This window comes from Entelurus aequoreus, linkage group LG07 (assembly GCF_033978785.1).
Source record: "Entelurus aequoreus isolate RoL-2023_Sb linkage group LG07, RoL_Eaeq_v1.1, whole genome shotgun sequence".
Classification (NCBI taxonomy): Eukaryota; Metazoa; Chordata; class Actinopteri; order Syngnathiformes; family Syngnathidae; genus Entelurus; species Entelurus aequoreus.
The window spans coordinates 84,057,569-84,069,915 of NC_084737.1; the positions used below are offsets into that span (position 1 = coordinate 84,057,569).

The following is a 12,347-nucleotide window of genomic DNA, read 5'->3' on the forward strand; positions in this document are numbered from 1 at the left end:
CTTGCCCAAGGACACAACGGACGTGACTAGGATGGTAGAAGGTGGGGATTGAACCCCAGTAACCAGCAACCCTCCGATTGCTGGCACAGCCACTCTACCAACTTCGCCACGCCGTCCCCAAATGGAGAAATTGGATTGTATCCATCTTCTGACTAGATGGGTATAATCATGTCTGTATATCCATCTTCAAGAAGAAATTGTATTGCAATCAACCTTCTTCACCAACCTTCTGAATAGATGGGTATAATCACATTATCTATATATCCACATTGAAGAAATGGTATTTTACCAACCTTATGACCAGACATGTATTAGATCTAGCTATCCAACTATCAACCCTAGTGAAGAAATCATACTTTACAACGCTCTAAATAGGTCAGTGGTTCTTAACCTTGTTGGAGGTACCGAACCCCACCAGTTTCAGATGCGCATTCACCGAACCCTTCCTTAGTGAAAAATAAAATGTTTTTTTTTTTCAAATTCAAGACAAAGTTATGTTTTTTTTTTACTGGTGCACAAAATGAAGCGTGCATCAACATCACCTTGTTCAAAGAACAAAACCAACACAGTGCATGAACTCACAAGAAATGACACGCCTGCAAATCAGTCTGACTTCTGCTGTTGCCGTATCCGTAAAGCCGATAGGGAGAATTTTTTTATTCACACGATGAGTCGGGTGTGTCTTGAACTCCGCGGCCGACTCGCCGAACCCCTAGGGTTCGATCGAACCCAGGTTAAGAACCACTGAAATAGATGTTCTTGTGTCTTTATATCCACATTACTTACATTTTATTTCAACAGCTTTCTGACTAGATGGGTATATTTACCGTACCAACTGCTATCCACAATCAAGAAATTTTACTTCACCAACATGTGACTAGATGGGTCTGATTACATTACTGTACCTCTATATCCATATTGAAAACATTTTTAGTTTATCAACCTTCTGACTAGATGGGTATATCTACCCTACAATGAATAAATTATACTTTAAAGGCCTACTGAAAGCCACTACTAGCGACCACGCAGTCTGATAGTTTATATATCAATGATGAAATCTTAACATTGCAACACATGCCAATACGGCCGGGTTAATTTATAAAGTGCAATTTTAAATTTCCCGGGAAATATCCGGCTGAAAACGTCTCGGTATGATGACGTATGCGCGTGACGTCACGGATCGTGGCAGACATTTTGGAACAGCACGGTGGCCAGCTTAAGTCGTCTGTTTTCATCGCAAAATTCCACAGTATTCTGGACATCTGTGTTGGTGAATCTTTTGCAATTTGTTTAATGAACAATGGAGACTGCAAAGAAGAAAGCTGTAGGTGGGATCGGTGTATTAGCGGCTGGCTACAGCAACACAACCAGGAGGACTTTGAGTTGGATAGCAGACGCGCTATCCGATGCTAGCCGCCGACCGCACCGAGGATCGTGGTGAAGTCCTCCGTTGCGCCGTCGATCGCTGGAACGCAGGCGAGCACGGGTGTTGATGAGCAGATGAGGGCTGGCGTAGGTGGAGAGCTAATGTTTTTAGCATAGCTCTGTCGAGGTCCCGTAGCTAAGTTAGCTTCAATGGCGTCGTTAGCAACAGCATTGCTAGGTTTTGCCAGGCGAGACAGGTCCAGGGTTTAGTTCAGAGTCTCCTGAGAGTAGAAGTAATAGTAGTATTGTTGATCTTCGGTCTATCCTTCCAGTCAGGGGCATGTTTCTTCTGTTTCTATCCGCAGTTAAGCACGATGCTATCACGTTAGCTCCGAAGCTAAAGTGCTTCGCCGATGTATTGTCGTGGGGATAAAAGTCACTGTGAATGTCCATTTCGCGTTCTCGACTCTCATATTCAAGAGGATATAGTATCCCAGGTGGTTTAAAATACAAATCCGTGATCCACAATAGAAAAAGGAGAGTGTGGAATCCAATGAGCCAGCTTGTACCTAAGTTACGGTCAGAGCGAAAAAAGATACACCCTGGCGTCCTGCACTGCCCTCTAATCCTTCACTCTCACTTTCCTCATCCACAAATCTTTCATCCTGGCTCAAATTAATGGGGTAATCGTCGCTTTCTCGGTCCGAATCGCTCTCGCTGCTGGTGGGAATGACTGTAAACAATGTGCAGATGTGAGGCGCTCCACACAACCTGTGACGTCACGCTACTTCCGGTACAGGCAAGGCTTTATCTCTCTCACTTCTGGCGGCCATCATTGTAAACAATAGGGAACTTTGCGTATATGTTGAATTGACTACGTCACGCTACTTCCGGTACAGGCAAGGCTTTTTTTTTATCAGCGACCAAAAGTTGCGAACTTTATCATCTATGTTCTCTACTAAATCCTTTCAGCAAAAATATGGCAATATCGCGAAATGATCAAGTATGACACATAGAATGGATCTGCTATCCCCGTTTAAATAAGAACATTTCACTTCAGTAGGCCTTTAACCTTCTGCCAAGCCGGATATATTTATTGCTCCAACGACTATCCATAATGAAGAGTTTGTACTTCACCAACCTTCTGACTGGATGGGTATATTATTGTTCAAACTACTATCCATAATGAGGAAATTGTATTTCACCAACCTGCTGACTTGACGGGTATAACCATATCACTGTACCTACATATCCATATTAAAAACATTATATTTTTATCAAACTTCTGACTATATTTGTGTATCTTCATTTCCCTGATGGATACATTGTACTTGACCCAACTTTCTGAATATACGGGTATGTTTGGAATAATACACAACATTCCATTGTCATTGTTACAAAAATATTTATTGGACTTGTATAAAAAAATAATTTCTAACTTAACTTACAATTCTAACCTGAACAAAAAGAAACAACAATCCAAGCTGCAACCATGCATCCAATTGACATTTATCCATTTCTCTCATTCACACACACTCGCACACACACACACACACACACACACACACACACACACACACACACACACACACACACACACACACACACACACACACACACACACACACACACACACACACACACACACACACACACAGCTAACAGTTATACATCAGTAGACGTTCAGTGTTCAGATACACTAACATGGAAGTGCTTTGGGAACTTATTTACAGTTATTTACAGAACATACACAAACATACACACGCTCACATCTGCTCCTTTTTATATATATATATACATATTAGGGCTGCAACAACTAATCGATTAAAATCGATTATAAAAATAGTTGCCGATTAATTTAGTCATCGATTCGTTGGATCTATGCTATGCGCATGCGCAGAGGCTTTTTAAAAAAAAAAAAAAAAGTTTTTTTATTTTATTTTTTTAAATAAACCTTTATTTATAAACTGCAACATGTACAAACAGCTGAGAAACAATAATCAAAATAAGTATGGTGCCAGTATGCTGTTTTTTTTTCCAATAAAATACTGGAAAGGATAGAAATGTAGTTTGTCTATTTTATCCGATTATTAATCGATTAATCGAAGTAATAATCGACAGATTAATCGATTATCAAATTAATCGTTAGTTGCAGCCCTAATATATATATATATATATATATAAAAAAAAATTCAAGCCATAATAAATATGGTCAAAGAAATATTCTTGCCTTTTTTGTATTTTTTTTAAACAATGGTGGGCCCTTCAGTGACTGCGGAATGATATATACGAACAGCCGAAATTCTTCTCATAAATATAATAAATAAGAAAAAAAAAAGCTCATCGTGAGTCACAGCAAAAATAAATACCTTATTATACAATTCTTACACTGACATTTTTTTAAGACCTGTGTGAGGCACTGTTTGAACATTTTTGACAAGGAGAGCAGAGGATGGTGCATCCAGGGTATGGTTGGGCTTTTGCATTGCGGTGTGCATTTGGGCGTTAAGATGTGACGCGGGAAAGGAAGAAAGAAAGAAAAGAAGTGGTGTTTGCTAGTAATAGAAGAAAGGCAGATGTTGTGGTAGTGAAGAGGAGGTAAGTCCAGTGTTTTTTTGTTGGTTTGCACAGGATGCTGCCAGAGCTGCGAGGTTGGTCTGGTTGCTAAAATGACATTGGAGTAGTAGTAGTGGTTGTAATGTAATGGCATAGGCTTCACTGATCTAGGCCCATGAGTGGAAAAAAAACAAATGAGATAAAGCCTTGAGCCTAGTAAGAACTGAAAACTTTTTGCATTCATAAATTCAAGTATTTCCAGGTAAGGAAAAAAACAACAACAACCTCCCCCACCCGTCCCGTCCCCTAACTAACAATCTCACAGAAGGCACTTTTGAACCAGGAATCTGCAGCCAGAACAAGTTACATAACTCGGCTGTCCGTGCAACGAGCGCATGTTCTGCTGCTGTACCTAGCAGAGTCCAGTGGTGGTCTGACAATGACGTGAAATCAAAACGAGGCACGAGGATGTGTGTGTTTTTGTTTTGTTTTGAGGGTGGTGCTTTTTCCTCCCGCCCCTTGATAAATATCGTCTTTTCAAGTCCGAGCTCGTCCGGCGCCGTCATCACGCCACGGCCACGGCGGCGGGCGCGAAGGCCGAGGGCTCGTGGCCGATGCTGTGCAGCTTGATCTCTGTGATCGACTTGTCCGTCTGTAGCGCCGGCGGCGGCAGCGTGGAGGCGGACGTGCTCTGCATCCACGGGTGGTTGACGATGTCCTCGAAGGAAGGCCGGTCGGCCGAGCGCAGAGACAGGCACCACTTGATCAGCTGCTGGCACTCTGCGGGGGAAGACACGAGGCGATTAGCGTCATGTATTTATTACATCAGGGGTCCCACACCCCTTTTTGCATCACCGGTTTAATGTAGGCATTATTACAAGTCCACTTGTGCTAGATAAATACAACAAAAATAGTTGCATGGAAATTACTAGGGCTGCAACTAATGATTAATTTGATAATCGATTAATCTGTCAATTATTACTTCGATTAATCGATTAATAATCGGATAAAAGAGACAAACTACATTTCTATCCTATCCGGTATTTTATTGGAAAAAAAACAGCATACTGGCACCATACTTATTTTGATTATTGTTTCTCAGCTGTTTGTAAATGTTGCAGTTTATAAATAAAGGTTTAGTAAAAAAAAAAAAAAAAAAAAAACTGCGCATGTGCATAGCATAGATCCAACGAATCGATGACTAAATTAATCGGCAACTATTTTAATAATCGATTTTAATCGATTAGTTGTTGCAGCCCTAGAAAATACAACTCACTATAACCTGCTGGGGACTGCAGATGGAAATCAGCCTTTGGCTACAATCCGTCACATTTATATTTTATATGTTCACTAACGTGCATTGTATCATGTCACACATAAAACAAATGGCAACTTCCTTTGAGGAGTTTTATTTTACATCAGTGTTTCCCACACATTCATTTATTTGTGGCGGCCCGCCACAAAAGAATTACGTCCGCCACAAATAGATTTTTTATTTTTTTTGTCCTGTCCAGCTTCTCAGGCAAATCATACAGTTGATGTAGATGCCCATATAGACCGTTCAGATTTACTTTACAAAAGAGAAGTGTAGGATACTTCTCTTGTTGCCTTATTTGTATTTGACCACTACTGTTCTCTGTTTATTTGTTACTGACTGTGGCAGGACACCCCTGCCTCTGTTTCACTTTATGTTGCTGGTAAATAATATGCTTGTAGTAGTAGGCTAAAGTTAAATTATTTAGTATGCACTAATTAAAGGGGCAGAGCTTTAAGAGACATTTTAGCTTTCATATTTTATAAGATATATTTTTTGTAAGAACCACAATTAATAAATATATATTTCAGTGAATAACTTATTGTTCAAATCTGTATATAAATATGTACATAAAGTGTTGTAATTATATTGTAAAATGGATGGACGTTTAAAACAAAACTGTTATTATTAATTAGTAAGTATACATATTTTGAGCCTTTTTAGAGAAAAGCATATCATTGTAGTAAATTATGCAAATTCCTCGATGATGTCATGGTGACCACGCCCGTAGCCACGCCCCCACCGCCACAGGTATCTTGGCAGTTTATGGGAAACACTGACAATATTATATGGCTCTCACGGAAATACATTTTAAAATATTTGGCTCTCTCAGCCAAAACGGTCCCCGACCCCTGGTCTAGATTATTAATGGATGATTGTGTCTTACCGGCGGAGATTCGCCTCCGGAAGAGGACCTGCCCGCTGACGATCTCCTCGTCGTGCTCGAATGGGATGTCGCCGCAGACCATGTCGTACAGCAACACACCCAGCGACCACACCGTAGCCGAGCGCCCCTGATAGCGGTGGTATTTGATCCACTCGGGCGGACTGTAGACTCTTGTGCCTTTAAAAAAAAAAAAAAAGACAAAAATTATTAATATAATTCAGTCAAAATGATTGTGGAAGTGCGCAGCAGGTTTATAGCTCTGAGGATCAGCTGCCAGGGAGCGTGACAAGGCTTGTGTGTGTGTGAGAGAGAGAGAGGGGGGTGTGGGCGGGGGAGCAGCCATGTGACTTTGTTTACAAACTTTGAGTTGTAAAAATTACCGCATTCGGCCACAGGGGGGCGCTAAAGCTCAATGTTATCATTCGTGACGTTGGAGAAAAAAAAATGTAAACAAATGCAGCAATGCACAAATCTAAAGGGCGGAGGGGGTGTGAGAGAGAGGAGAGGACTCACCATCAAAGTCGGTGTAGATGGTGTCCTTCAGCGGGGCTCCGGAGCCGAAATCGATGAGCTTGATCTCCCCGGTCCGGAGGTCGATGAGGATGTTTTCGTCCTTGATGTCCCGGTGCACCACGCCGCAGTTGTGGCAGTGGCGCACCGCCTCCAGCACCTGGCGGAAGAAGCCGCGCGCCAGCTCCTCAGACAGGGCGCCCTTCTCCGTGATGAAGTCGAACAAGTCCTTGACGTTCTCCGGCCTCTCCATGACGATGATGAAGCTCTCGGCCCGCTCGAACCAGTCCAGCATCTTGATGACGCCGCGGAAGCCGGTGGCGACCTTCTTCAACAGCACTATCTCCATCGGGACCCTGCAGCCATTAGGCTGGAAATGCGCATAGACGACAGTTAATAGTAATAAAAACGTATATATAAATAGAAATATGCGGCATTACGCACCAATTCGCCCCACTCGGAGACCCGGTCCTTGGCGACGTGTTTGACAGCCACCTGAGCCGCGCAGAGAGGGGGGGAAAGCACGTCAAAACACCGCACAAAATCACATTTTTCAGGCACTATTTAGAGCAGGGGTCACCAACACGGTGCCCGCGGGCACCAGGTAGCCCGTAAGGACCAGATGAGTAGCCCGCTGGCCTGTTCTAAAAATAGCTCAAATAGCAGCACTTACCAGTGAGCTGCCTCTATTTTTTTTAAATTGTATTTATTTACTAGCAAGCTGGTCTCGCTTTGCCCGACATTTTTGATTCTAAGAGAGACAAAACTCAAATAGAATTTGAAAAGACAATTTTACAGAAAAAAATACAACCTTAAAAATGATTTTAGGATTTTTAAACACACATTTTAAAATTCCTTCCTCCTCTTTCCTGACAATTTAAATCAATGTGCAAGTAATTTTTTTTATTTTAAAGAATAATAAATACATTTTGACTTAATTCTTCGTTTTAGCTTCAGTTTTTTCGACGAAGAATATTTGTGAAATATTTCTTCAAACTTATTATGATTAAAATTCCAAAAAAATTAATTCTGGCAAATCTAGAAAATCTGTAGAATCAAATTTAAACCTTATTTCAAAGCGTTTTGAATTTCTTTTAAAAATTTTGTTCTGGAAAATCTAGAAGTTTGTTAGAAATATAGCTCGGTCCAATTTGTTTTATATTCTAACAAAGTGCAGATTGGATTTTAACCTATTTAAAACATGTCATCAAAATTCTAAAATTAATCTCAATCAGGAAAAATTACTAAATTATTATTATTTTTTTTTTTCAAAAAGATTCCAATTAGCTAGTTTTTCCTTTTCTTTTTTTATGTTGAATTTTAAAGAGTCGAAATTGAAGATAAACTATGTTTCAAAATTGAATTGTCTTTTTTTTTTTCGTGTTTTCTCCTCTTTTAGACCCTTCAATTAAGTGTAAATATAATTAATTATTAATAATAACATAGAGTTAAAGGTAAATTGAGCAAATTGGCTATTTCTGGCAATTTATTGAAGTATGCATCAAACTGGTAGCCCTTCGCATTAATCAGTACCAAAAAGGTTGGTGACCCCTGATTTAGAGTATTGCACCAAATCACATAGAAATGACATTTTTCAGGCACTATTTAGAGTATTTATTTGGAGTACTGACCGGGGATCCGTCGGACGTCCTCGTACCGGAGTAGACGGTGCCGAAGCCGCCGCTGCCCAGCACCGCCCCGACCTGGTAGAGCTTCTCGAAAGGTTCCTTCGCTGCACAAACAATACGTATTTGACAGTTAAAAACGGGGTTCAAATGCGGGGGGAAACACCGCCGTGTGAGTAAGTGGGTGAGGCGAGGGTCGCCCTTGAGTCGGGCCGCCATTACTGCGCCTCCATTAGGGGAAAGAAGAAGGGCGGTCTAACCTGGATGGACTTGGAGCTTCGCCGGCATGTCGGTGGAGATGTGAGCCAGGGAGTTCAGCTTGGAAAGCAGCATTCCTTTTTTAATTAATATATTTTTGAAAAAAAATAATTAAAAAAAATAAATGTTGAGTTATAATCCAGTCGGCGTGGATCGCCTGTGTGTCGAAGCAAAACGCGGTAAGGATCCTTTCATCCGGGTAAAAGAAGAAAAACCTCCCGCTTTTATCCCAAAAGAGGCAGGAAAAATTAAAAAAATGTCGTCCCTGTTTTGTAAACAAATGCGTACGAGTCGACGGTATAAACAGAAGGTGTTCCACTAAGCCCGACGCCGGCTTTGGTAACAAGAGTCCTGGCGGGGGTGGGCGGGGGGAGAGGACGTTTATAAGACCATAGTAAGAGGGCGTTACCGCTCTCGCCCCGGCTCCGCCCCCTTCCCGCCCTCTCCGCCAATGGGAGCGCGCTTGACGCACGTCAATCAACGGGGGCCGTGGAAAATAGAGTGAACCCCATAACCTAGCCCGGGCCAGACACAGACGTGGCGGGAATCGGAACGCGCCAAAATGGTGCGCTTGGGGGGGAGGGAGTGTGGGGGACGACGACGACGAGTGAGAACTTTGAATTTGGGCATTATGAACTCACATTTAGGGGGAGGAGACTAGAGAATTCAAAGCCAAGCGCCGACCCCCCCTGGCTCCGTACCACTACTTCGCGGGAAAACTAATACACGCACACACACACACACACACACACACACACACACACACACACACACACACACACACCCACACACACGCACGCACACACACACACACACACACACACACACACACACACACACACACACACACACACACACACACACACACACACAAAGCAGTAGATCATTATAGCTGCAGTGATACACTTGTGGCATGCATACTTAGGCTCAAAAATGCTACACAAAAACATTTTAAATAAAGTAGTGCAAGTGCAATACATTTTAAAAGTGCAATATACCACATCATTGGCGTTGTTAGGCCTATTTTAGGGGGTTCAAGCCCCCCTAAAATGTTCTTAAGCCCTCCTAAATAATTTGGTAATAAAAAAAAAACTTTAAAAATTTTTTTTTTACAAATACATGCCGACATATTCATTATAAAGTTGCCCGAATATGACTTTAAATTGTGCGTCGGTATCCAATCCATTGCACTTGTAATATAGAAAATGCCCACGTCACTCAAAATCCAGTCCGCATTTTCTCTGCGACCTTGCTTGCGGTCCTTGGACTCGTTCATATAGAAAATGCCCACGTCACTCAAAATCCAGTCCGTATTTTCTCTGCGACCTTGCTTGCGGTCCCTTGGACTTGTTCATATAGAAAATGCCCACGTCACTCAAAATCCAGTCCGCATTTTCTCTGCGACCTTGCTTGCGGTCCCTGGACTTGTTCATATAGAAAATGCCCACGTCACTCAAAATCCAGTCCGCATTTTCTCTGCGACCTTGCTTGCGGTCCTTGGACTTGTTCATATAGAAAATACCCACGTCACTCAAAGTCCAGTCCGCATTTTCTCTGCGACCTTGCTTGCGGTCCTTGGACTTGTTCATATAGAAAATGCCCACGTCACTCAAAATCCAGTCCGCATTTTCTCTGCGACCTTGCTTGCGGTCCTTGGACTTGTTCATATAGAAAATGCCCACGTCACTCAAAATCCAGTCCGCATTTTCTCTGCGACCTTGCTTGCGGTCCTTGGACTTGTTCATATAGAAAATGCCCACGTCACTCAAAATCCAGTCCGCATTTTCTCTGCGACCTTGCTTGCGGTCCTTGGACTTGTTCATATAGAAAATGCCCACGTCACTCAAAATCCAGTCCGCATTTTCTCTGCGACCTTGCTTGCGGTCCTGCAGGTGTACCAAGCACATTAGCACACAGCACTGCAGAACAAGAACCTTGTGTCTGCAATTGTAAATCATGACCTTCCTTTGAGCAGATTGAGTTTCTGGAGCATCACATTTGTGGGGTCAATTAAACGCTCAAAATGGGCAGAAAAAGAGAACTTTCATCTGAAACTCGACAGTCTATTCTTGTTCTTAGAAATGAAGGCTATTCCACAAAATTGTTTGGGTGACCCCAAACTTTTGAACGGTAGTGTACACATTTTAGATCAAATATAGCTGCATACTTGCACATATGCCACACTACACTAGTGAAGTGTAATAATTATTATTAGTGGTACTATCACATTATTATTATTAGAGCACACTAAAAGTAGTGAAACATTCCTGGCATGCTTAACAGTTTCTGTAATACTTACTTCCTACGCCTTTTTGGGGCATGTTGCATTATGCAATATCATTTTGTTGCCTGCTGACGCATATTCAAAAATGCTATTGTGTTCTACTATGAAAGTACATTATTATTTTGATTTTTTTTTCTTTTCTTTTTATGTTATTTATTTAAAAAAAAAAAAAAAAAAAAACATTCACTTAAAACAAGCACTAAAAAGTACACAAGTTGTGCATGTCTTCAGCCACATAATCACCCCCTGGGAGGTGAGGGGAGCAGTGAGCAGCAGTGGTGGCCGCGCCCAGGAATAATTTTGTGTGATTTAACCCCCATTTCCAACCCTTGATGCTGAGTGCCAAGCAGGGAGGTAATGGCTCCCATTTTTATAGTCTTTTTATTTTTTATTTTTGTTTCTATTTACTGTTTTAATTGGTTTTACCCTTTAAAATCGTTTTTAATCATATTTATTTTTATATTGTTTTTATATTGGTTTTATATTTATTTATTTTTTGTTTTTATTCAGTAATTGGTGGAGCAAGGATATTTGAATATTATTTTTAATATTGTTGTGCAGCACTTTGGAAACATTTTTGTTGTTTAAATGTGCTATATAAATAAAGTGGATTGGATTGGTATGAGTCGGCCGGGGTTTGAACTCACAACCCACCGATCTTAGGGCGGACAGTCGGATGCATACTTACACATATACATTACTGAAGTATAATACATGCACATTTTAGATCAAATATAGCTGCATACTTGCACATATGTCACACTACACTAGTGAAGTGTAATAATAATTATTAGTGGTACTGTCACATTATTATTATCGCACACTGAAAGTAGTGAAACATTCCTGGCATGCGTAATAGTTTCACGCGTGCTACACTGTAGTGCTCGCTTCCTACACCTTTTTGGGGCGTGTTGCATTATGCAAAATCATTTTGTTTCCAGCTGGCGCATATTAAAAAATGCTATTATGTTCTACTATGAAAGTTACAGAGCCCCTAAAGGGACATGGGGGAATTTATTATTTAAAATATTTTTTTTTTGTGCGCACGGGATACATGTCTAAAAAAAAAAAAAAAAAAGAAAAAAAATTCCCCCATGTCCCTTTAGAAACTTTCTCGTGCGCAGAGAAACGATTTATAAAGTTATATATAAAAAAAAGTATTTTTTTTTAGACAGGTGCGCACGAGAAAATTGTATTTTATTTATTTATTTTTTTAGACATGTATCTCATGCGCACGAGAAACGTTTTATAAAGTTATAAAAAAATATATATATTTTTTTAATGTCATTTAAAAAAAAATGTTTTTAGACATGTGAAACATTTTATAAAGTTTTAAAAATAATAAAAAATAAAAAATAAATGTTTTTAAAACTTTTTTTTTTATAACTTTATAAAAAGTTTCTCGTGCACACGAGATAGTTCCTCGTGCGCAAGAGATACATGTCTAAAAAAAAAAAAATAAATAAAAAAATTATAAAAAAATGTTTTTCCCCATGTCCCTTTAGGGGCTCTGTAGAAAGTACATTATTATTTTAAAAAAATGTGTTT

General features: G+C 40.5%; 1 protein-coding gene across 1 annotated transcript; it reads right to left on the reverse strand.

Moving 5' to 3' along the window:
• Nucleotides 1-3,285: 3,285 nt before the first annotated feature.
• On the reverse strand, nucleotides 3,286-8,868 carry pim1 (Pim-1 proto-oncogene, serine/threonine kinase). The gene is made up of 6 exons (XM_062054668.1): nucleotides 8,518-8,868; nucleotides 8,264-8,364; nucleotides 7,077-7,127; nucleotides 6,636-7,002; nucleotides 6,123-6,299; nucleotides 3,286-4,701 (listed from the first exon to the last, which is right to left on the reverse strand). The coding sequence occupies exons 1-6, from the start codon at nucleotides 8,588-8,590 to the stop codon at nucleotides 4,487-4,489; spliced, it is 984 nt and encodes a 327-aa protein (XP_061910652.1). The 5' UTR covers nucleotides 8,591-8,868; the 3' UTR covers nucleotides 3,286-4,486.
• Between the last annotated feature and the right edge of the window lie 3,479 nt (nucleotides 8,869-12,347).

Bases quoted from the DNA above. Each gene is read 5' to 3' on its own strand.
- pim1 (XM_062054668.1), bottom strand. From the start codon at position 8,590: ATGCTGCTTTCCAAGCTGAACTCCCTGGCTCACATCTCCACCGACATG. The intron at 8,365-8,517 runs GTTAGACCGCCC...TTGTTTGTGCAG, and splicing joins GAAGCTCCAAGTCCATCCAG to CGAAGGAACCTTTCGAGAAG. The intron at 7,003-7,076 runs GTGCGTAATGCC...GCGCATTTCCAG, and splicing joins TCTCCGAGTGGGGCGAATTG to CCTAATGGCTGCAGGGTCCC.